The sequence below is a fragment of the Triturus cristatus genome, chromosome 4_2 (genome assembly GCF_964204655.1).
Source record: "Triturus cristatus chromosome 4_2, aTriCri1.1, whole genome shotgun sequence".
In the NCBI taxonomy this organism is placed as follows: Eukaryota; Metazoa; Chordata; class Amphibia; order Caudata; family Salamandridae; genus Triturus; species Triturus cristatus.
The window spans coordinates 872,178,751-872,203,992 of record NC_140586.1 but is presented as its reverse complement, the minus strand read 5'-3'; the positions used below and the strand labels follow the sequence as shown (position 1 = coordinate 872,203,992).

The 25,242-nt window shown below is 45.9% G+C and overlaps 2 protein-coding genes across 3 annotated transcripts in view; both read left to right on the top strand.

The window, feature by feature from the left end:
- Window positions 1–5,200, top strand: part of IPP (intracisternal A particle-promoted polypeptide) — a 149,952-nt gene extending 144,752 nt beyond the window's left edge. For both annotated transcript variants that reach the window (XM_085602878.1, XM_085602877.1), the window contains exons 8-9: window positions 1,207–1,427; window positions 2,524–5,200. In XM_085602878.1, coding sequence (XP_085459004.1) covers window positions 1,207–1,427; window positions 2,524–2,748 — 446 coding nt within the window. In that variant the 3' untranslated portion in view covers window positions 2,749–5,200. The remainder of the gene's footprint in view (window positions 1–1,206; window positions 1,428–2,523) is intronic.
- Window positions 3,848–23,115, top strand: LOC146835293 (uncharacterized). Its single transcript, XM_085602886.1, has 5 exons — window positions 3,848–3,975; window positions 21,920–22,086; window positions 22,168–22,269; window positions 22,360–22,431; window positions 22,512–23,115. Exons 2-5 carry the CDS (start codon window positions 21,952–21,954, stop codon window positions 22,533–22,535), a joined length of 333 nt encoding a protein of 110 aa, XP_085459012.1. The 5' UTR covers window positions 3,848–3,975; window positions 21,920–21,951; the 3' UTR covers window positions 22,536–23,115.
- Window positions 23,116–25,242: the final 2,127 nt, after the last annotated feature.

Here is a 25,242-nt window from a genome sequence, read left to right as displayed (position 1 = left end):
ATACTTGTTTTTTTAATTTAAAAAAAAAGTTTATTTGGCCTTTATTATGTAAAAAAAACATAAGTCAGTGCATTTCCTCAAATACAGTTGCTATTTTGTGCGTCTAGTGTTCCAGAAAATGAAAGTCAATACAAAGTAAGGGCAGTACATATACCAAGTCTGTGAACTAACATGACTCTGTATTTATCAAGTTCTCAATTGGTGATCACAGCTCCAGACATTCATGTTTCCTGTTCTCCCTGGTACTTTTAATGCTTATTAACAGTTGACTGCTTGCTATTCTGATTCAAGCATGTGAATCTATGAAAGATCTAATACTGTAGAAAAAAAGTTACTTATCTGTAACTGAAGATCTCCAGTATTGTATCTTTCATAGATTCACATGCTAGCTACCCTCCTTCCAACTCAGACAAAAAAGAGGAAACATGCTTACTATACTCCAGTGTGCTGAGACCTAAACTTGCTAGCCTGGGTCAGGAGAGGGGAGTGCTGTGCTTTGCTGTGATTGGCTGAGTGTGGGTGTTTTTCAAAGAAGCGGATAGGCTACGGTTGTGACTGTTAAAGCTATCTAAGTGTATGTTTAACATTGTACTGCTTACCATATATACTGTTAGACTCCCAGCTCGACGACAGGGATGATTCAGGCATGTAAATCAATGAAAGATACCAGTTCTGTAGAATTTCAGTTACAGGTAAGTGACTTTTTTTCTTTTCCTTCTTTGCTTAAAAGAAAAATCAATAAATCATAGAAATGTAGTTCAAGGCAAGTATTATATCAAAATGCCAGTCTTGCACTTCTACAAAAGTGGGAGGCCCATTTGGGATGAGATGAACAGGGGTGTAGACACAACCTCAACTATTCACTTCCACTCATCAGCTGCACACACAACTCCATCCAAGCAACTCGTAAATTATCTTATCTTTGTGATTGCTGATTGTTCATTTTGCAAGTACTAGAGTTGACGGCATTGTTACCTGATAGAGGTACGTTCAAGATGACTAGGAGTCTCAGAGTCCTTGTACAAGTAATGTTAGCTGTCTGCCAGGAACGTTTTTAATTGGGCAACATTAGTTTGCTCTTGACGCTTAACGTTTGTGCCCTTTCAGGATGTGAGATGATGAAAGAATGTATTTATAGCTCTTTAAATTGCTTGTAGTTTGGGTTCCAATCCTTTTTTAATAAAACGATTCCACTTGTTTTTTCAGGTTTGATTTATGTCATTGGAGGAATCAGCAATGAGGGAATGGAGCTCCGCGCATGTGACGTGTACAACCCAATCTCCAGGCGTTGGACAGCACTTCCACCGATGGAGGCCCGCAGAGCATACCTTGGGGTGGCGGCTCTCAATGACTGTATCTATGCTGTAGGAGGATGGAATGAGCGAGAGGATGCTCTCAACAGCGTGGAAAAATATTCAGTGGAGGAGGTAGGAAGTGCTACTGAGACTTGCCAAACTCTGAACTGTATATGCTGGACTTGCTCAGCATTGCAACCAGTAGAATTTTCCACGCAAATTAGTGTTTTAGACATCTTAATATGTAGATTGCATAGGTCTCGCTTCTCCATCATGTAATCTAAATATCTATCCTTGTGCAGCATCACAAAGCGCCTGTATGTAGAGAACCTGCCCCTCTATTATTTTCTAAGCAAAGCGTCATTAACAATAACTGGATTAAGTCATTCAGGATTGATAACATACTGGAATGAATCCCCAGTACAGATTTCATCCTTGCTGTTCCCTTATGTGATAGAAAAAGTAGTCTAGTGCAAGGGAATGAACCGATTACAACACTGCTTGAAACACCTCGTGGGGAAACGTATCCTTTAAAAGAGCTAGCAGCTTCACTGCACCACAATGCACAGCACTAACAGTTGAACACTCATTTAATGGTTTGCCACCTGTGTGTTACCTCCCCATGCCCTGAGCGCTGCCTTTTTCCACATTTCTGATAGGAACAATTGCTACTTTTCAAAATGTTCTGCTTTTATTAGACACTGCTGAGTGTCAGCTCGCTTTTTCAATAGTTCTTTTTGTTTCTATTTACCTTTTATTTCAGTGGGGCTCCTCTATGGCTTTAGCTTTTTGAAGTCCTTGCGTTGGGAGGGATTAGACAGAGAAGTACTTTCATGCTATCCCTCTTATGCACCTGTAAGACTCTAATGGTGGTGAGCAGTGCTATATTTTTCAAAATTATCTTGAGACCTGTGAAGGCCTTCAAGAGCATCTGACTATTTGAGATACTAAAGTATGCCCAGAGACTCTCTACTTCTGAAGTGGGTTAGTTATCATAGCCTAGGTGAGAGGCAACTCTAATCTGAGCCATCAAGAGGCCTTCAAGAGGGAGATTAGAAAAACAAGCCCAGACATCTCGAGTCCTGAATAACACATAGCTTATAAATGCAAGAAAAGGCAAGGGCACATGCTGACTTTCGTAAGAGAGCTAGATCGATCTTTGGTTTATGTGCTGGTTTGATGTGTGTTCAGGTCTAACTATAGTTTCTTTGTGTTCCTCTTCAAATAGGAAAAGTGGGTTGAAGTTGCGGCCATGAAGCTGCCCCGTGCTGGAGTTTCCGTGGTGGCAGTCAATGGTTTTCTCTATGCCGCTGGGGGCCGGGCTTCCAGTCAGGATTTCTCAGCTCCAGTCACTTCGGATTCTGTTGAAGTTTACAACCCTCACACTGACTCATGGACTGAAATTGGCAACCTTATCACTAGCCGATGTGAAGGAGGCGTGGCTGTACTATGAACCTCTTTGGGAATGCATCATCTGATTCCTCATGAACTGCACTTGAACACTGCCACATAGAACTGCAGCTGCAGAGCCCACTGCTGCATGGAGCAATGGAGTTAGTGCTCCAACACGTACTCGCTCTATGTTGTGCAGCAGCACTTTGGACTCCATGGTTCAGCACACAGGCTTTAGGAGGCCATGGTGTGACAACCTAGCCTATGAGATGACTATTCTAGCAGACTGCTTCTTTAGATGACATCCTGCAACACTTTGGCACCACGAGAAATAATCCAGCAATACAAACGCATTTGCAGAGGCAGTCTCGCCATCTTAGTCTGTTCTGAGAAGCCAAGATGCTGTGATCTTGAAGGTGTATGTCGGGTAAAGTAAAGTCCATGGGATGATACAGAGAGTATAAGCTTATGGTTTGCGATGGACCAACAACCTGTTCTGCTGAACACCCATTCATTAACACCCAATTCTGGCCAGAGAAAAAAAACATGGTGCCTTGTCTCTTACTTCCATTCTAAGGAGTACTCCAATGTTCAAAAAGGATTATTGGAAGGCTAACCCATGGTTTTCAAACGTAGATCACTTGTTCTCTGAGCGGTCCTTTGGTAAACAGAACTTTAGCATCTCACCTGCTTGCTTCTTCCTCCATCTCGTGGCAAGATGTCAAACGTCTTTCAAAAATAAATGTCTTCTCCAGATTCCTAATCTTTAAATTACCTTCAGGACAAGAGGAAGTGCCTTTAAAAAGCAAAAACATTTTACAACATTTCAGAGACTGTATAGGAAAAAGCGGACTTTGCATCTGTCGCAGGTGGCGCTCATAATGCTCTTAAGTGAAGTAGGATTCTTACTTAATTGTTCACACTCGTCAGAGCTGAGATTTCTGAACACATCTTCTTTTTGGAGACTTCTGATTTGAATATTTATTGACTTCTATTTATTGTTCCTCTTGTAATATTTTACCTCCATTAGTAATTTCCTTGTGTTGGTTTTGAGCATTTTTACAATATTTTATATTTTTTTCTGGGTCCTTGGAGCCATGGTACGTTGTTCAGTCGCCTATTTGAAGTGTGACAGGAGGATCGGCAATCTGGATAGACGTTCCAAATAGAATATGTCCATCATACACACACAATCCTGCTGATTGTGGACATTGCAGGAGCCTGAAGATCTCAAGTAGCAGAGGTTGACTGTGCTAGCCCAACTTCAAGAAGAAGATTCCCAAATCAGGTAAATGTGCAGCAGCGACCTAAGCCTTTCGGTTCTGACCCGTCCTGTCCAGAGTAGATCTTAGGTATCAGAGATAAGGCCTCCTTTGAATTGCTTCATGCATTATTCTGTTCTCAAAAAGCTAATAACGCCCTTCCAGAGAACTCATGAAAAAGAGGGCTTCGAGATAACTCATTAAAGCATCCACATAATGGGAATTGGATATGCAGCACTAGACCTATCTGGTATGCTCTCCATCTTAATCAGAAGAACACAGGCTTTAGCTGAGATTTACAGCAGGTCGACGTGGCCAGCACAAAGTTCCTTCTTTGGGCTTGACATGCTTTGTGTTACAGACAAAAGTCTTGGAGCCACAGAAAGGTGCTCTCTTTTCCTAAAGGTCACATTGTATTGTATGAGGTTGCATTGTATTGTATGGGTGTTTAATTAGCAGTTCACACTTGCCTTGTGATGCCTAAAGCTTGTTCTCTGGATAATTTTAGCTTGCATTTTCTTCCCAATTCAGTATCTCACTTGTTGAGTAAGCTCCTGTGGTGCTTACTCAGCAAGTGGAATCAAACACCGTACTAACGGGAAAATAAGATTTCCATTTTGATGGTTCTTGGCAGCGTAAATTCGGGAGTCCATTTGATCCCCACCCAGATAGGGTGGGAGGTTGTTTTGAGAGATGTCCCAGAGCTCAGTGCCACCAGCCTGACCTGTCAACCTCTTCTGGTCATCTCATGAAAATCTCCTCTAATTTACAATATTCTTTCACGAACCATGACAATGGATCTAATCCCAAAGAATATACAGGACAATTCAGCCCCAAATTCCCATACTAAGCAGCCACATGTTTGAGGCATTGTAACAGGAGCTTCATCCTAAAATAATACATTGCTTTTCTGAGACCTTCCCGCGAACATTTGTAGGCCTTAAGTGAGCACAGAAATGTCCAAACTTTGCAGCAAGTTAAAACCTAGTTACAATACTCTTCTTCACAATAAGTCAACTATAATTTTGAAAATCAGCTGAAAAGGTATTCCATGTTAGAGCAGAGGCAGGCCATGTCTTGGAAATCAACCTCCAGAAAAGGATAAGTCTGAAATTAAACTTCTTCAATCTTTGATAGTGGTCATAATGTCTGTGCAAACTCTATTCTTTGAAGAACCATACAAGGTCTTTCACAGTGCTTAAGTAATAAAGCAAAGACACACCCGTTCTTAGTAAAGTGATTTTGGAATTCTAATCTGAATCTCAAAACTTTTTTTCTGAAATTCCTAGTCTCCAATAGCACAAGCTTCACATATGCTGAATGCTAAAAGTGTGTAGAAATGCTATTTGGACAAAACAAATTGCAGTTAAAGATTTGTCAATCTATGTTCCTATTCGCAGAAGGTGGTTGTTTTCCAAATAGGCCGTCCCTACATGGAACTTTGTTTGCACAGGTTTTTTACAACCAGGAAGCAGGAAGTAAATAGAACTCTACTGGGCTAACAGCCAGGTGTAAAGCAGTAACCAAAGAGCATTTGGAGCAATGGGCAGCAATCTGAGACTTTCCATTCAGTCTATTAGAAGTGTAGCCACGCCATTTGTTAACTATTCTGTTCTGTTCTGTTCTGACTTTAACACCTGAAAACATTCCTAAGTAGGAAAGCACTTTTAATAGAAATCTCCTAAAGCGACCAACAGAGCTCACACCAGCGTCTTTGAAACGTGAGTTATTGTTCTCTTGTCTATTCGAAGCATATGAGTGACAAGAGGATACCTTGATGGAGAACCAAACTATCTTGTGCAGTGGTATCATAAGTGAAGCACCCACCTCCCAGCCCGCGGGCAATGGTGATATAATAAAAAAAACTAGTGTGCCTGCTGTGGAGTTGACCATAAGGACACATTTTGAGGGCACCACTGAACATTTTCTCTGTGTCTGAAACATTAATGAGCATATTTTTAATTTTTAAAAGCCAGTTTTGGTGTGGCGACTTGGCAGCACGTGAGGATTCAAACCTCATGACTCTGGAGAGCATACCCTCGCTGGAAAACTACTGATGCAGATTATTAACGTTTCTATGTAGTCAGTGTTATCAGGAGTGTCTTTTTTAGCAATACAGCTTGATAATGTTGACAAACATTAGTTAAGAATAAGTTACCTGGATGAAAGGCCTTTTCATCCTTTTTTTATGTGCAACTACTGTAATCTATGCCACAGTCAGTATCTGCCTGGAGGCAGGATGGGTTTCATAGTTCATGAATACAAGTTGTCATTCGATGCCGGAGAAAAAGAAATCTTAGAGGGCATTCATCCGATCAACGAATGGTAGTCCCCGTCCTTGACGCAGTTATTGTCATTACCTCCAGGGTCAGACTGATTGTAGGGCTCTGTATCAGCAAGCAGTAACCTCACAACAGCTTTCGTGTAGAGCCCACAGCACAGTAATATGCTGCTGGGTTGAGATGCACGGGGCACAGTAGACCTTCAGGCTGTATTTCAATTGTGTTTCTTTCACTATGGCTACCATGCCACCAGGGCTGTACGTCTGACCCTGCAAACAATGTAATCTGCTGAATGGCGTGTGAATTTTTTTTATTCCTCCCTTTTCTTTGAAAGAGACGTGGTGGATGGCCCATATCAAAGTTACTGGACTTTCAGAATACACAAAGATGCTGTCACATACATCTTGGAAGAACAAGTAATGTGAGTTATAATGTATACGTTCACTTGGCAACATCCGGTCATTGGTAGAATTTTCACACAGTGCTTGAGCCTCTACATCAGAAGACCTTTCTGGTCATGAAGCGGAGATGGCAGGAACCTGCCCCTGGTGTGGTAAAACTGATTCAGCAATGAAATCATGGGCAATGGAAGAAGATTGGATTAGCTGTCCTCCTTTTATAATTTTATTTGTATAAAAACACAGCACTAGTGCTCAACCAGCCTAAGTTTGCAATTATGCAATTCACAGAGTTGGAACTATCTAAAGCGATTTGGATACCATTCTCTAGTTCTCATCCGCTGTATATTTGAGTTGCCTTGTTTGGTTTGTTATGGTCTCTAAAGATCTAGTTTTTGCTTGCATCATAGTATGTAGTTGCAGATAGTGTGTAAGTGGGGAGAGGGATGTGGCATCTTGTTTTGCACTAGGGCATACGGCGCGCTTTGTACTCGCCATTTCCCCTTTACTTATTAAGCCACAGCTCTTGTCTGTTGTTTGTATTGTCGGGAGGGGTATGACAAAGTTGTCAACTGAAGAGTGTGTGTGTGTTTGTTTTAAACCTTCCTTTTTTACTTTTTCTCCTCCCAAAACCATTAGTTCCTTTACATAGTTTGTGGTATCTGGCCTTCCAGTGATGTTTGCTTGCATGGGGCTGGGATAGCTACAGGGTCCACGGTTTCATTTTGAGAAGGAGATTTGGGGGGTATATCCTGCTTTCCCACATTTTGAAATATCCCCATCCTTCGTATTTCTGCATCGGTGATGGACTGGTGAGGAGGAGTCAAGTACATATACCAATATCATCTCACCCTTGCAAGACACTGCTTAGTTCTGTGTGTGGAGTGGAAAGATGGCATAGAGGCATCTCATTGAGTTAGTGCTAGAGATAATGGGCTTCACCACAGTATGTGATTCCGATCTCATGCTCTACTGATTGTACTTGTGAATAAATCTTGGGTTTCAGTCTAGATTTCCACATATCAGTGTCCGCTTCCACTTAAGCCCCTCTCATTGTTGATCATCTGACCTAGTTCTCGATGGCTTAGTGTCTGCACATTGATGTGTTTTTTTCTGATAGATACTTTTAACTGCATATTCATCACCTTGTGAATCAGACCAGATGCCAACCTATAACATTAGCTCTTGTCTGCCGGCAGGTAGTGCCATCATTCTCATTTGCAACTCCATGATGCTTTGGAGAATGATGGCACAGAGTGGTGCATTGGAAGGACGTTGTTTTCTTTTTACACAGTCATAGACTCGAATACAAGGGACTTTACCCCTACTAATTTTGCTTTTACTAAAGCTTGTTTCATATTTTTTTCCTAGTGGGCAGTGAGGTCACACCTTAAAAACAACTGGCCTTGTCGCAAGCTGATATCGGTCATGACCTGCTTAAAGTCTGTCATCAGTGCCTAGGCACCACGGAAGACTTAAAGTCCTTCTGCAAAGTGTCACTGGTGCATCCAAACACCATTAGGCAGCAGGAAGCCAAATTCGATATCACAGAACACAAGAAAATAGGATTGATCCTGCTAAAGGTCAGGGAGTCGCTCCCAGTTCCTTTCTCCATCTTCAGGTAAATCCATGTTGAAGAGAAAACAGAAGAAAAGAAGCAAGGGAAGCCCTTTGACACCCAGATGCTCCTGCTCCACAGAGAGGCCTCATAGTTTGAGGCTCTGAACTCCAACTCTAATCTGATATTGAATCTGATGCCCCCGATTTTCCTTGGTCATTGTTCACTCCGCAGCAAATGGTTTCCTTCAAAAAGGCTATGGCGAAGCTTTTCTAGAACTTCCTGTATCCCTTTTGAACACCTTCAGACTTATGTATCCATCAAGGCCTCCTGTTGGACTTCTGACGGCCAGCCTTTCTTTCCGGTACCGACTGATCCTGGACGCTGGCAGCCTACTTTGCCATCAGCGCCAAGCAGCGATCTCACTCCAGCTCCATAGGCTCTGCTGATTCTTCCCCCATCGTGCTGCGACCATCTCCAGCCATGCTGATGCCTAATCTGTCTGCAACAACGGTTTCGGATCTGAAGCCAGCTTTGGCAAGGACTCCTCCTTTGCTGCATTATACCATCAACAAAGCCCAACCTTAGTCCCCCCTTGCCTTGGCAATGTTTCTGGAGCATGGACCTTTTCTCGGCTCAGATTTTGATGCTCCTCAAAGCCTTAGCATGTTCCACATAATGCGAATGATCATGACGAGGAAGATCACTTGCACCCTTTTCATTACACTTATGATGGTTTATATCTTAATTTGTAAAATGCCAGTCGTCCGGATACCATGCCAGAATTTGTCCTTATGGTCCCCAACAGAACAGAGTGCTTCTTTTGCACTGGTGGTTCGTAGGGCTCCAGAGGCTCTTTATTTGCAACCCCCGACTACAGAGGCTAAAGCTAACCAAACTGAAACTTTGCAACAAGGGCCTTTGAATTGAGCCCTTGATGAAACCCTGACTAATATATCCATGGCATGATTTAAGCCTTGATTAACCCAGCCATTCGCCCTATTGTGAGATAACATAGGCCTGCACCATGTGATCTGACGTTCCTGAGTAAGTATCCTACTTCTGAGTGCTTTATAGTGCCGGCTTCCATGATCAAATTTAACCTGAAATGTTTTTGTGCTGTACCTTCATCCAGCCCTGAGAATAAAAATGAGTACATGTTATGCGCAAGCAGGTCCTCTCATTTTCCATGTCTAGCACTTAGCTTTTCAAATGCTGTTTGTCTTCATGGTTGCTACAGTCACACATTCTGAGACATGGCAAAAGAGGTTTTACCCATGTTGCCTAAAGCCAAGAAATTAAGTCACCCAGACTGTGCAAGATGCCAGGGTGCTGTTGTGTGTGGCCAATAGTGCTGCCACCCTTTTGTCAGCGGTGTCAATCTTTTTACTTTCCTTTTCAAGAGGAGAGTCAATTGTACCCACTAAAGAGTCGGGTGGAACATGGCTGCATATATACGGCAGGTTATTGGGCGAGAGTTTCTACTTATCTACCCTTGGTGTGACATCCAGCGTTTCAACCAGTAAGTAATGGTCTGGTGAGGAGTGTTTTGCCCAACAGAGGCCACAGGAACAACGTCATAGTCGTCCCTCAGTTCCAGATCATAAGGAGCATCATAGGGCTCGCCTGCATACAATGGGCTGTGTTCCCCTTCCCCATCTGAAGAGATTTATGTTCTCTGTGGTGAAGCTGGAGGAAGAAACACGTTACTTACCTGTGACAGCAGTTATCCAGTATTGGTGTCTTTCGTAGATTCACATGCCTGAATCATTCCCCGTCGTCGAGACGGGAGCCTCCGGTACATGGAAAAGTAATGTCCTATAGACATACATAAATAAAATAGGCCTAAGGGCTTCCCCTTAGTAGCCTATCCTTGTCCTTATGTAAAAAAGGACCAAACTCTTAGAGCCAGCCAATCAGCTATCACCTCCCTCTAGAACCTTCCTGACAGGAGCCTCAGTCTCTCAGATTTTCGTACGCACCAAGCTAGCTAGGCGTAATACAGTTAGAGAGACACGTGAGTCCTTCCAGGGGAGGCGGGAGGGTTGCATGTGAATCTATGAAAGACACCAATACTGGATAACTGCTGTTACAGGTAAGTAACGCGTTTCTTATCCAGTATTAGGGGTGTCTTTCATAGATTCACATGCCTGAATCAGAGTAGTCAGCAATACATTATGCACATTTCTGATGTAATCATGCCATATAGTCATTTTAGATAATACACATATTACCATGCGAGTTTGAAACATTGGCATACATCAATATATCATAGCAGCAAGAGATGTGCATACCAGGATGGCGGGATGTTGGAAGGCTTACCTCACTGGAATAGATGGCGAAGCACCGCCTGGCCCACTGCTGCATCCTTCATAAGTTCATCATCCAGGCAGTAGTGTCTGGAGAAGGTGTGCGGTGACTTCCACGTCGCCGCTCTACATATGTCCAAAATCGGCACTCCAGCGAACAGCGCTGCTGATGTGGACATCGCTCTGGTGGAATGCGCTTCCACCCTAGCTCTCAAAGGCCGTCCGGCCCTGTCATAGCAGAATGCTATCGCTGAGGAGATCCACTGTTTCGTTAGAGGCATTCCCATCCTTGGCCTACTGTAGGCCACAAATAGCTGTGATGACTTCCTGAAGCTCTTTGTTTTGTCTATGTAAAACTTTAGACACCTTTTGAGGTCCAAGGAGTGTAGCGTCCTTTCTGCTGCGGTGGTAGGGTTTGCAAAGAAGGAACGTAGAACCATCGGTTCATTGAGGTGAAAGTCTGAAGGCACTTTCGGTATGAACTTGGGATTTGTCCTCAGCACCATCCTGTCCTGTTTGAACTGCAAGAAGGGTTCCTGAATGGATAGAGCCTGTAGCTCGCTGACTCTCCTGGCAGACGTTAGAGCGAGCAGCAGAGCCGTTTTCCATGAGATGTACTTGATGGATGCTCGATGAATGGGCTCAAAAGGGTGCTTCATGAGTTGGTTAAGGACTAAATTGAGGTGCCATGTCGGTGGGACCCGTCTAGGTCTTGGGAAGGATCTATATAGTCCCTTTAGGAACTGCTTGATAAGCCTACTGGACCAGAGAGACGGTCCTTTGTAAGTCCTGGTGAATCGTGAAATGGCCGCCAGATGCACCTTTATGGATGCGTGCGCCAATCCTGACTATGCCAAGTGTCGTAGATATGGCAATATCTGTTCGGGTGTGATATGGAGTGGTCTCAGGCCTTTCTCTAAACACCATGTGCAGAATCGTTTCCATTTTAGAGAGTAGGTTTTGTTGGTACTGACCGCTCTTGCTTTTGCCAGCACGTCCCTGCATTCCTGCGGGATGTTTAAATGACAGAACTCTCTGTGCTCAGGAGCCAGGCCGATAACCTGAGCGATTGCAGGTTCGGGTATTGCACCTGCCCGTTGGACATTGTCAGCAGGTTCGGGTGCTGCTTCAGACGAATCGGTGTCCTGATGGAGAGGCGATGAAGATCCGAGAACCAGTGCTGCCTCGGCCAGAACGGGGCAATTAGGATCAGGGTACAGGGCTCCGCCTTCATCTTCCTGAGAACCCTGGAAATCATCGGAAACGGTGGAAAAGCGTACGCAAATACGCTGAACCAACCTATGGAAAAGGCATTTCCGAGTGACCTTGGTTGGGGACGCCAGCTTGCGTAGTTTGGGCATTTGGCGTTCTCCTTGGTGGCAAACAGGTTGATTCCTGGGACTCCCCATTCTGAGAATATGTGAGCCAGTGTACTCTTGTCGAGCTCCCATTCGTGGGAGAGGGATTTCTGTCTGCTTAGGGCGTCCGCAATGGTGTTGTCCTTGCCCGGGACATAGTCCGCCCTGAGCGTGATCCCATGGAGTACAAGCCAGTTCCAGACCTTTTGCGATTCGCGTGATAGAGTGAGCGAACGCGTTCCTCCCTGTTTGTTGAGATAGTGCATCGTCGTGGTGTTGTCCGTTCTGACGAGCACCTGGGAGTTCTGGATGCGTGGTAAAAAGGCTTGCAGCGCCAGATACACAGCCCTCAGTTCCAGAAGATTGATATGGAGTTGCTTCTCCTGATCTGTCCATTTGCCGCTTACTTGGAGGTCCTGTAGGACGGCTCCCCAGCCTTCCAGGGATGCATCGGTGGTGATCACCAGTGGTGCTGCTGGAAGTAGGAATGGCAGTCCTATAGACAAATTCTTGTGATTTCTCCACCATTCCAGGCTCTTGGATATTTGCGGTGTTATCTTCACAATGTCTTCGAACGAACCTGTACTCTGTGTCCATTGGTTCGTGAGGGCTTCTTGCAATGGACGCATCCTGAGTCTGCAGTGAGGGATGAGGAGTATACAAGAAGACATCATTCCTAGGAGTGATTTGTAGGTTCGAACTCTTAGGGACTTCTTTGATGCCACAGCCGTGGCCAGAGATATTATTTTGTTTTTCCTTTCCTTTGAAGGAAATGCCCTTGCGCATTCCGTGTTCAAGGTCGCCCCGAGGAAGGTGATGCTTCTTGTTGGGGACATGCAGGATTTCTTGTGATTGAGAGTCAATCCTAGTTGTTGAAAAAGATTGGTGCAGGCGTTGGAGGATTCGGTCGCGCCTGCAGCTGAAGGTGCCTTTACCAGCCAGTCGTCGAGGTAGGGGAAGACTTGGTGACCCATTTGACGCAGGAAAGCTGCCACAGGTGAAAGTACTTGGTGAAAATCCGCGGTGCGTATTTGAGGCCAAACGGTAGGACTTTTTTATTTTTTTTTTTATTTTTTTTTTTTTGAAAAACCTTTATTAGCATTTCAACCAATAACAAGTATGGGCCTACAACCCCCCGGGGCCGGCCGCTAAGCAGACAAAGCAACAGAGATCCAATGTTGACACAGGCAGAACCTCAGGGAGCCGATTCTCCATGCTAATATATTCTCGGCCAGTGAATGGCGCAAGTAGGACACCAGGATTAAGAAGGCTTTCATTTTATAATAGGGAAAGACGAAAGGATCAGGTGCCAAACAATTTCCCAGCAGCGATAAATGGCAGGCAGAATAACAAACGTAAACATTAAACGGCAATCTATCGAGTCAATGGCGCTAAAACAGGAAGTGCAGGATGTAGAGAAGTATCATGACCAGTTGCGCCTGCAGTCCCATGCCCTAAAGCCCAGAAAACACCCCGGAAATTGTGGCACACATGAAAAAGCAGTGATTCACAACAAAGGAGTTGTACCACGCTGATCCCAGTAAAGAAAAACAAAGAAGAATCAGAGAAGAAAAAGGAGGCCATGGAAAAAAAGGGTAAAGACTAAAGAATCCCCTTCCCCAACCCCCCACCCTGCACCTCTGCAGATGAGTACGGCCCCCCCCCCCAGCAGTGTGCCTGTCGCCCTGGAACCAGACCCGAAATATAGAAGAACAGAGAAAAGGGAGTAAGAAAAGAACCCCACCAGACGGGGGGGTAGAGAGAGTATGAATAAACTGGAGGAGGGCCTTCAAAACATGCCCCCGGCTTCTCCCTCCCGCACGGTAAGTTTTCCCCAAGGCAAACAGTAAGCAGCACAAAATCGACCATGTCAAAGAAAGATGGGGAGCATTATGCACCAATTATACTAATAGCTATGCCATGAGAGCACGCAACCCCTGAGCCCGCCCGTCTACTAGATGACCACCCCTGAAGGATCAGCCTTATCCTTGACCACTCTTTGCAAATCTGCCCACGCATACCCCTCGACCCAGCGCCATGTCCAACGTTACAAGGTAAAGGAGTGTCCAAAAACGACCGGGAAGCGACGCACACAGGTGGGGTGGAAGTCTCTGAGTACCAACACAGTCCGCATCATGGAGGGACGTCTTTCCCAGTGTTGCCCCAGGATCTGCACTGCACACAAGGTCCAGGAAGTCAGAATCAGCCAAAGTAGACAACTGTTGCTTGAATTTTCCCTGGGTCGCCGGAGGCCGTGCACGGGACGAGGCCACCACCTCCCACTCGGGTCCAATACCTCCGGAACAGATCAGACCCACAGCCAGCCGATCACACGGAAGCATACTGTCCGGAGTTTCCAGCTGTTCACTAATCTCAGGGGTGGCCGCGGCATTGTCCTCCTGTGTGCAGTGTGGGAAGTCCCTGTGTACCTGAGGACAGGCCGGCCGCAACTGTCCCGACGCTGATGCTACACCATCGAGCTTACTCCCCAAGACCCCGATGCCATGAACCAAGGTGGAATGAAGGGCACCGAGAGCCTCGAGGAGGTCGCCGTACCCCAGCACAGCTCTCTGCGATCGCTCCGCCACACTCCCAAAAGTCACACACTCCCAATCCTGCTGTGACCCGGTGGACAGGATGGTAGGCTTCATCATAACAAGATGGCCGCCGGGTAGGCCCGACCCGTATTGGGACCGGGACCCAGGGACAAGCGCCTCAAGGTCCACGTCACTGGAAACAGGGTTCCGGGGGCAGGCAAAAATTATCCGTTGTGTGGTCACGGGCAACAGTCGTCCCCACCACGGACCAGCGCCCGCGAAAATCCGGGAGCAGCCCGCAAGAATCAGGGCGAGTTACGGGCGGCGTCCGGGCAGCTCACCGTCAAAGGCAGGGGCAATCACCGGAGAATCTCAGAATTGCCACCCCGGGCATGCACTCGGTCCGCTACGCTTAGCGGTAGGAACGACCACGGCGAAATGTAGGCCGAGGTGTGCACCGCTCCGGTGGTCCGACTCCACCCAGTCACCACAGGCCGCTGTTGTTGAACTGCCACCCGGCCAAAGCGTCCACTCGAGGTCCTGGCTCCAGGGCTGCACGGGCCGCAAATTTCAAAGGCACATTTCTCCGGCGGTACAGCCGCCAGAAACTTCGGAGTCAGACGGTCGGTTGCCACTCTCCTTCACAAATACGAGCGCGTAGCGCAGGCTGAGGATCTCAGGCAGGATATCCGTGCGGGATGCGGAGGTTCACGGAGCCGGGAGTCTACGCTGCCGTCCCGGTCGCCATCTTGGCTCCTCCTTCAACGGTAGGACTTTGAATTGGTAGTGCTGTCCTGCCACCTCGAATCTCAGAAATTTTCTGTGCCCCTTGAGTATCGGGATGTGGTAGTAGGCATCCTGGAGGTCCAAAGATGTCATGAAATCTCCTTTTTCTAGAATGCCTAGTATTTCTTGGATCGTCACCATCCTGAACGACTGACTCTTCAGGAAAGAGTTGAGTGCCCTGAGGTCTAGTATGGGCCTCCACTTTTTCTCCTTCTTGCGTATAAGAAAGAAGCGGGAATAGAATCCTTTCCCTCTTTGAGACGATGGAACTCGCTCGATCGCTCCTTTCTTCAACATCGCAGATATTTCTTGGAGCAGCAGTCGTAGATGTTTGTGCGAAAGCCTGCGGGGAGGGGTTGCAGGTGGGATGGTGGTGAATTCCAGGGAATGGCCGAATCTTATTAATTGGAGTACCCAGCGATCTGTGGTGATGAGATGCCAATTTTCTAGGAAATGGGTCAATTTTCCTCCAATCTTTAATGAGGGATATAGTTGCTGGACTGGCTGGAGTAATTGGTCACTGGCTTCCGCCAGTGCCCCTCTTCTGGTTTTTGCCCCTGAAGTTTGATCTCCCATAAGAAGTCTGACGACCCTGTTGCTGCTTCTGTTGGTACTGGGATTTATTCTGGTAGGAATACGAGGACCTATTTTGATAGGATCCCCTGTAGGAGGACTGGCCCCTGGATTTGTTGCCTCGAAAGGACTGATTCCTTGCCTGCAAAGTACCAAGTGCTCTAGCAGTATCAGTGTCTTTCTTGATCGCTTGGAGCGCCTCGTCAATCTTGTCCCCGAAAAGGTGTTGGCCGTCGAAGGGCATGTCTAGCACCTTCGTCTGCACCTCTTGCCTGAATGATGTTGCCATAAGCCATCCCTGACGGCGCAGGACTGCTGCCCCAGCTAGTTGTCGAAAGCCCGTCATGGCCACATCTATGGCACAATCAATGATCTCAGCTGCCGAGGTTTGGCCCTCCGTAAGCAGTGCCTTGACCTCCTCCTGAACTGTGTTTGGCAGTTCCGCTATATATGGGGCTATATCTTCCCAAAGCTGGCGGTTATAACGCCCTAACAGGGCTATGGAGTTGGCCACCTTGATGGTCATGGCCGATGTCGTAGTAAACCTTTTAACGATTGTGTCCAACTTCCTGCCTTCCCTGTCCGGTGGGGCTGACAGAGGAGTGGAAGGGTTGCGAGAATTCTTTTGGGCCGCCTGGGTTACGACCGAATCCGGTTTCGGGTGCCCATTAAGGCAAGGTGGCGCCGTGGTTGGAGCCTTGTATTTTTTATCCAGGCGTGGAACAACCGCAGGTACAGAGGCCGGCGTCAGCATCAGTTTCTTTCCCTGGTCCCAGAGAAAGTCTATTATTGGGATCGACTTCGTTGTCTTCTTTGTTTGCTCCTTGAAGTCATGTAAGAAGCACTCGGTCTCAGTCGATTCCATCACCATATGAAATCGCTTCGCTGCTCTTTCCACTATTCTATGGAAACCGCCAATGTCCACTGGCGGTGAATATGCTTGGCGCGGTTGCGGTGAAGCTGGGGAAGATGCCACATACTCTTCCTCCTCATCGTGATCCGTCTGGTCTTCTTGGACTTCCCCCTCTTCCATTTCTTCAGCCTCCTCATCTGATGATTCTATCACCTGAGGTGGCACTTTCTCATGGCGGACCTGAGTAGTTGGCTGTGTCTGTTTTGGGGCTGCCGCTGGTGTATTTGTAGTAGGCGTTGGGCCCCCTGTCTCAATTGCCGGTGATTCCGGGAAACGTTGTTTGTAGTCCCTTGATAAGGTATTTGAGGTCATTTACAATTGAAACGGGAAGGCATACCATCGGGGTGACCTCCGTGCGAACCTGAGCTCGGAAAGGGTGTTCCTGGTAGCTCATCTCCTACTGTTCTTCGTCCGTGCTCTGACATTTCACGTGAAGTTCTGAAGGGGAAGTAGCCTGATCCAGGAGTAGTTCTTCAGATTCCTCACTCTGGAGAATCTCCGTAGGCAAATGAGTTTGCACCTTGCTTGGTGACGTTGTTTCTGGTGTAATCTGCTTCTTGGTCAGTTTGCCAGACACAGAATCTTTTGCAGGGTCCCCTGCCGTCGTCCGTGGTGTTGTCGACGGTGGTAGGGTCATAGACGACGTTTCTATCAGCTTGGATTTCTTCCATGGCTCAGTAATGACCATGGTCGACGACGATTCCTCCATCGACGATACCCTCGTCGACGGCATGACCTTCGTTGACGGTGCCCCCGTAGACGATATTTTCTTCGTCGACGATGCGCTCGTCGACGATGCGCTCGTCGATGATTCATTAGTCGTCGACGCCTTCGTCGTCGACGGGGGGCTCTTCATCGATGATGTCGTCGTCGACGAGCTTTTGGACGTCGACGACGGCTTTAGCAGTATTATAGATGGAATAGGTTTACCTACTGACGACGATGAAGGAGTGGTCGTCGTCGACGAGAAGACTGACGACGCTGTCGTTGTTGACACAGTTGTCGTCGCTGTGGAGACATAAACTGGCGCCCCAACTCTTTTTTGCGCTGAGGAGGATGTCGCAAGTTTGCTGGCCGACTGGGTAGGCTTCTTAAAAGCCTGAGAATCCTTTTCAGACACTGAAGATTTTGACGAGCTTGCCTCTGAAGACTTCTTTTGTGCCTTCATAGGAGGAGTGTCTGAGGGGCCAGGAGACGCCACTCTTGGCCTCTTCAGGGAGACTTCAGAGGTCCTTGAAAAGCTTCCCTCTGAGGATATCACACTCTCCCTCTCGTTAAGCCTGTCCAGCCAGATGAGCAGACGACCTTCTCTGTCCCTCAAGGTCTTGTGAGGGAAAGACCTACATATCTTACAGTCTTTAGGTATGTGGTCAGGATAAAGGCAATATAGGCAGAGGTCATGCTTGTCGTCCGCATGTAGCCTTTTCTTCCCACATGAAGAGCAGGCCCTGAAAAGGGCTTTCTTCTGGGATTCAGACATGCCAGAATTTTGAAGAAATAAATCACTCACTGCAGTGATAAGTGGCTTGAAGTAATCCTGTTCAAGTTTTTGAAGAAAGAACTCACTTTTAAAAGTGAACAAGTTGGTTTTGAAGAGATCCTGAGGAGAACTCAGGCTGGAGACTCCCTAGCACAATGTGCGGTAGAAAATCTGAGGGAGTGAGGCTCCTGTCAGGAAGGTTCTAGAGGGAGGTGATAGCTGATTGGCTGGCTCTAAGAGTTTGGTCCTTTTTTACATAAGGACAAGGATAGGCTATGTATGTCTATAGGACATTACTTTTCTATGTACCGGAGGCTCCCGTCTCGACGACGGGGAATGATTCAGGCATGTGAATCTATGAAAGACACCCCTAATACTGGATAAGCGGAATGTCTGTTGGTGGCTGAAAGGGTGGAGGAGAAGGAGGGCGGTAGGGAGAGGACTAGCGTTTGTGTCCCTGTCCTTTGTGCTGTGGAAGAGGTGTGGATTCCAAGGCAACTTGCTCCTTGAAGGACAGCTTTTGTTTCTTTTGCAAGGCCTCCCGTGCTTATGGTGAGAGCTTGGCAGTAATGTTTACTGTCTGCAGGTGTATAAAAATAAAAAATACTTTTGCAAGCGTCCAACTCATCATGTACATGCTTGAGAATGTATTGCTCTTAGTCTTTAGAGATGGCTGTCAATGGTTCCTTCGGGGTCGAGTATTGGTTGCGGCACCTAAGCTGTTTTTGGCATAGACTGTTTCGGCTTCAGTGCTGTCATCTGCTTTCTATTCTAATCCTCCAAACTCTAGACCTTGGGGCAGATTCAACAGACTTGATAACCTGGTAAGATTTTCTGATACTTCTGCAGAGTCATCTGACAACTCAGACCTAGGTGAAGGTCCCAGTACCTCCAATCGGGCACCCAATCCACCTTTTTTAGGCAGAGGACAAAACAAGCCCCTAAAACGAGGCAGAGTCAAACAGCAACGATGGTACAACCCTCCAGGCGAACACCAGACCCGGCAGAAATTCTACCAGTAGTGACTAATGATACAGAGACTACTAATGATCCCCTCACCATACCCATCTTCAATTTGTCCACACATGCCCCAACTGACCCTGAACAATCACTTCATATGTCCCTACTACCCACCGCACCTTCTTGGAGCTACAAACAGAACTTCTCTGGTTGTTTTGTAGAATCGGACTAAATACCTACTTTCTACTCAACCCCTCTCCTACTAGCACCACCAACACTCCCCATCGCCCTCCCTCTGCCTTCTCTCCTGCTGCCAATATGATCCCTGGAGCTTTTCATTTTTGAAAAAATGGTTATAAAGGATGTCTCTATTCTTGAAACTACCACACGCTACATTCAATACAATATATCACTCGAGGAAAAGAGGGCCCTTACAGATCTTAAAAACAATGACTCCTTGATCATCAAGCCTGCCGATAAGGGTGGAGGAATTGTCCTACAGGAAAAAGATCTATACAAATCGGAAATCTTAAGACCACTATACAATACGGACCATTATTGTAGACTCCCTACCGACCCTACCGAAGAACTACAGAAACTTATTCTTCAAATCACCAATGATGGTAAAACCCAAGGTTTCCTTAGTCAGAACAAATTTTTCTTCCTCAATACAAAATCACCTCACACTCCTGTCATATACACACTCCCCAATATTCACAAAGATCTTACAAATCCACCAGGATGCCCCATAGTATTAGGATGCGGGTCAATTCTTGAACCACTAGGACAATACGTGGACTTCTTCATCAAAGATTTTGTCTCGCAGACAGAGAGCTATATAAGAGACAGTATGGCTATGATTAACCTTGTGGAACACTATCCATTCAACTGTGATTCAGACATCCTATGTACCATGGACGTCGAGTCCCTTTACTCCAATATTCCCCAAATAGAAGCATTACTTGTCATCGAACGCGTTCTTAACACCAGACCACACCCCCATGCAGTTCCTACTCTTTTCATTTTTCAATTACTTAAAATATGTCTCACTAGGAACTTCTTCAGCTTCAATGAACAATACTACCAACAGGTCAAGGGTACTTCGATGGAGGCTTTTTTAGCCCCCAACCTGGCCATGCTGTTCATGGATTCCCTTGAAACAACCAGTATAATCCCGACAAGCAATCCCTTCCACACAGGCATAGGCTTGTGGAGACGATACATTGACGATATCTTTCAAATTTGGCATGACACAGAAAAGACCCTTAAAAAATGTCTGCACTGGCTTAACAACAATTGCCAGGGCCTTAATTTCACCCTTTCCTTTGACAAAAATACTGTTTCCTTCCTTGATCTTACCATTCAACATCTCATTGGTGAACTCATTACTACCCTATTCAGGAAACCCACTGAGCATAATACACTTCTCAGGTATGAGAGTAATCATCCTCGAGCACTTCGTGACTCCCTACCCTACTCCCAATATCTTAGGATTAGACGCAACTGTACCTTGAAGGAAGACTATTTCCGTGAGTCTTCATTCCTTTCTTAGAAACTCATGACCCACGGCTATCTGTGGAAACTTGTGTGAACCTCATTAAAAAGAGCCTGGTATTGCCCCCGGGAATGACTCTTGTCTCCTAAACCCAAATCTACAAAAAAACAACTAGTGTGTGTCACGACCTTCTCACCAGTCTTGCATAAGGTGCGCAAATGCATTTTAAAACACTGGGGTATTCTTAATGCTGGCAAACTGACAATTGACCGCCCACTCTTTGCCTTCCGCAAGAGTGAGAATATAAAAGATCACCTGGTCAGAGCTGCACTACCAACTACAAAGCAAGCATGCACACTGAATGAACACTGGGGGTTGGAACCCTTGATTGGACATGCCAAATGCGGAAACTGTAGTGTCTTCGAATTCACTATTGAGGGCAAGGAGTTCACTTTCAATAACACCAAGGTTGAATCCAAGCAATTTTCTAACTGTAATAAATGTAATGTAATCTATGCTATTTTATGCAACAAAATTTACATCGGACAGACTACACAAAAAGTGTGAATGCGGATATGCCAGCACCGCAGTCGAATACGCTGCAAAACACCTAAACCACCATTGGTGGAACATTATTCTAACAATGCCCACAGCGAGGATGACTTAAGATGGACTGTAATCCGTGTGATCAAACCACTACCAAGAGGAGCAGATCTTGGACAACTGCTGCATAAAGAGGAACTCAAGTGGATCCTGTGCACTGGAAGCATCAAAACTGGACTCAACAGACTTGAAGATTGGACGACTTTACTATAAGATCCTACCTGAACCTAAACTTTTTACAACTTTGATCCTTTTATCCTTTTTTCCCGCAGGTCATCCTCCGGTTTCAAATGTACCACTTACAAACATTACTGTGTCAGTATGTATGAATTCTTTAGAGTGAGCCAGAGTACTTCCTTAACCACCACAAATGTTTGACTTAAGGATGTAATGTCTTTACACCTGGTTACCATGATACACCTTGTATAATGTCATAGATAACCATTAATTGACCTATCCCTATTTTTGAGCTCTTCCACAACTCTAAGATGGCTGCGCTGTTACTTTGTTATTCGATCTTCTAACTACCAAGTAGACAATGTATTTTCTACCACTCTAAGATGGCTGCCATTAACATGTAATGTTTCTGCCTATTAGGTATCTCATTGTCTTTACAGCTCTATCTGTCAGCTTAACGGATCTGTTTATTATAAAAAATGATGCCCACAATCTTTTTACTATCTTTTCATTGCCTTTAACCTTCTCTTTCTTTCAATAGTCATTTCGCTCCGCTAATTCTACGATTTCAATATGGCCGATACTGCCAAGTCACTGGGCACCTTCCGATCACGTGATCTGTCAAATTACCCTCCCTGCACTTCCTTATATACCCTCCACCCAGCTTGCCCATTTCACGAGCACACCGGAATACCGAAAGATACACAGGTAAGCCCCGTCACCGGCAAGACCCTACTTGCATAGATATCCTTTCTCACTCCCTTGACACGCTGTTATCTCCCCGCACAGGTCATTGTACCGGCTCAGGACTACTTGCATCATTGTTGCATGACGCACAGCCCCTTTCATATATTTCCAAATTGGATTGGTTGCCACTATTCGTGTAATTGGGTAAGCCCTTCAGCAGCTGGGGTTTTTATCCTTCACGTGCCTACCCCTTCAGCACTCTCACTGTCTGTGCGCCTTCTCTCTTCTTACTAGGTTACCTCGCCTCTCCACACCAGTACCCTCAATTGGGAATTGCCCCTATCCCACCCTACCTCCTTTGCTATGGTAAGAGTTAACGCATGCCCGTATTGGTTTTAGACCATACAAGTGGTGGCTATTCCTGAAATTTGTTTCTTTTTTTACAGCGCCAAGACGCTCAAGTGATCTAACGTACCTCCGTGCATCCACAGTAATCCCTTCCTGGCATTATTGCAATTGCCTCATTGCTTGCCCCCTGCTATTACGCTTGGTAAGCTACGCTAGAAACAACTTAGCCCATCATAACTCATGCCATAATAGCAGTTGTATGCAAGGCTGCCATTTCATCGTAGCACCCACGCCGTAACACTTTAAGGTCTTGATCCATTGGTGCACCTTGAGAACGTTCTTTCTTACCAATTTTCACCTAGCATGTGTATTGTATCAACACCTAGTACATGACGTCTGGATGGAAAAGTTGTACCACCTTTGTCTCTCACTAGCACTATGTTACAGACCATTTTTCCTAAAGTCTTTTTGATCTACTTAATTATTTTTTTGTCCCCCCTACCTTTCACTATTGCCTTTCAGGCTAAAATTCCCTCAGGCATGTAATTTTTACGTCCTGATGATGATCCCAATATTGTTTCTGTGGGATCGAAACGTCGTCGACCTTATATGCACCGTAAATGCAATTGAATTAATTACTGATGTGTAACGGTGTCTATACATATTGTTTGCTTGTTGCATTTCTTTAAAAAAGTTACATGCATTTTTTGTCCTGCCTGAGCCTTTTTCTGAATTTCTGTTAATTTGTGTCTTTGTTATATATGTTGCGTTGGACGCAGGATTGTGTCCTACTTTATTCTTGTGTTTTATGTGATTTGATACATTATTAAATGTTCTATCGGGCTGGACAGCTTTAATGTAGCACTGATTTCAGGCCTATATTCATTGTTTTCTGTGTGAATCCCCCCTGTCGGGGACTATTTTGTAATTGTAATGCACTTCTACCCAAGGTCCCTGACCATTACAATTGGGTTCCCTTGTTAATTAAACACGTCATCTGCTCTCGTGGCAGGGATGACTTTGTTGCTGGTGAACTTTTCGGCGCGTGGTGGAAGAGCCCGTGAACTCCGCGGAAGGCTGTGGTTAATGAGAGGCCTTTGCAGCCAGAGAAGGTAACGTTGTCTGCTCTGAGAGCTTTGGCTCTGAGGGATTCTGTCAGTGCCGTCCATGGCCCGAAGGTAGTGATGGACCAACAGTGTGTTATTCAGTCTTTGGGCTTACTGCCCACCCCCTGGGGGTTCTCTCCTGGAGCAGGATGTCGGTGTTCCACTGCTGGTTGCACACAGCTAGAGTCTTTGGGTTTGGGGGGGGTCTTCTCAACATCCTGTTCAGCTGGTGAATGTCCTCCGAACTGGACAGTAGCAGTTATGCCCTGGAAGGACCCACTTTCTCCTGTTCTTCGATGTCAGGCTCCCCAAAGATGTCTTTGGTGTCATGCATGTCTTGCCTCTGTATCCTCCAGTGGGCCCACTTGTACTTGAGTCCGTATGGAAGGGTTTTCTTTGACTGGAAAGTGAGGTAGGCCTGACTTGTGCTCTTATGGTCTGGTGAGAGGCAGAGATTACAGATTTGGTGGTGGTCAGTCATCGGGAACTTCGAGTAGCACTGGGGGCAGTAATGGAAGGACATCATTTCCATTACTAACCTGGCATTGTCAACCAGAAGCAAGCTGTGACGAGGGGGCCTCGACCCCACTTGAATGTGTGTGAAGTTTGCGCAAATGTTTGGTAAACGTCGACGATAAGGAAGTAGGATTGCATGAAGATTGAATTAAGGCAACCAGAGATGGAGAATCGAAGTGGCCCAGCAGAAGGTGTTACTGGATGCCGAACAATGAGCCTGATCAAAAACGTCCGAACCGGATAGCAAAAATAAACAATTTAACAATAGGCCAGTGCCCATGTGTATTACCAGACAAAGGAGGAGTCTCTATACTACGTGACTCCAAATAGTTCTTCGAAGAAACACAAGTTGCAAACATCTGAGCCCAACACTAGATGGCAGGGGTATTTAGAGCATTGTATTCAGACATTGTGTATTGATGTACTTTGGATCTTCCAATTCTCAGTTGTCAGCATCCTTTCGGTTTGGGCTACACTGTTTGACGAGAAAACAGATGTGTCTCTCGAACACTTTAAAGCTTGCTCCTTGTGGTTACTGTCTCCCACTTGCCGATTCCATCAGTATTATCTGCATTTCACAAGTTGTTGAGGGGCCCTGCCTGATGCCAGAAGCAATTCTCTCAGCTTGTCCAGTAGCCAGTTGAACCTTTTCATGGCTCTAGGGGATGGGCAGTGATCAAGAACAAGGTCACCAATAACAAAGGCTGCCCTCCTCATCTTCAAGCACTACTGCAAAACCTCTTTAGCTTTGTTGCTAGCAACCAGGTTAGGGGCTGAATCGAGCATTACCTAATTCACTGGCACTTGATTACTTCATAGCAGTGGGTCCATCAAATTGTTGTACCGGTTATTGTCCTTCACTTTATTTACCCCCAATATTCCTTCATGTGTTTTTGTTCAGACGTCAGCAAATCATGCAGCTATTCAGTCCAAGCAAGTGATGGGTGTTGCACAACAAAAGAGCGTTCGAAATCTTATTGGGATAGAGAGAAAAGTGACTTGCTGTTGGATGTACTTTCTGGTCTCTAAGAACGACTGGGCCTGAGACCGATTTTGGACCTCCGGTTGTTGAACTTGTTTTTAAGACGGGAGAAGTTCAGAATGGTAGCACTTGATAAATTTCTGCTGGCCTTGGACCCAGTAGACTGGATGGTCTCCCTCATTCTGCAGGACATGTGCTTACATGTGCCAATCCTGTGGCCAACAG

Coding starts and splice junctions, on each gene's coding strand:
- LOC146835293 (XM_085602886.1), top strand. CDS start 21,952: ATGGCCGATACTGCCAAGTCACTGGGCACCTTCCGATCACGTGATCTG. Junction 22,087..22,167: donor GAATACCGAAAGATACACAG/GTAAGCCCCGTC, acceptor CTCCCCGCACAG/GTCATTGTACCGGCTCAGGA. Junction 22,270..22,359: donor GCCACTATTCGTGTAATTGG/GTAAGCCCTTCA, acceptor TCTTCTTACTAG/GTTACCTCGCCTCTCCACAC.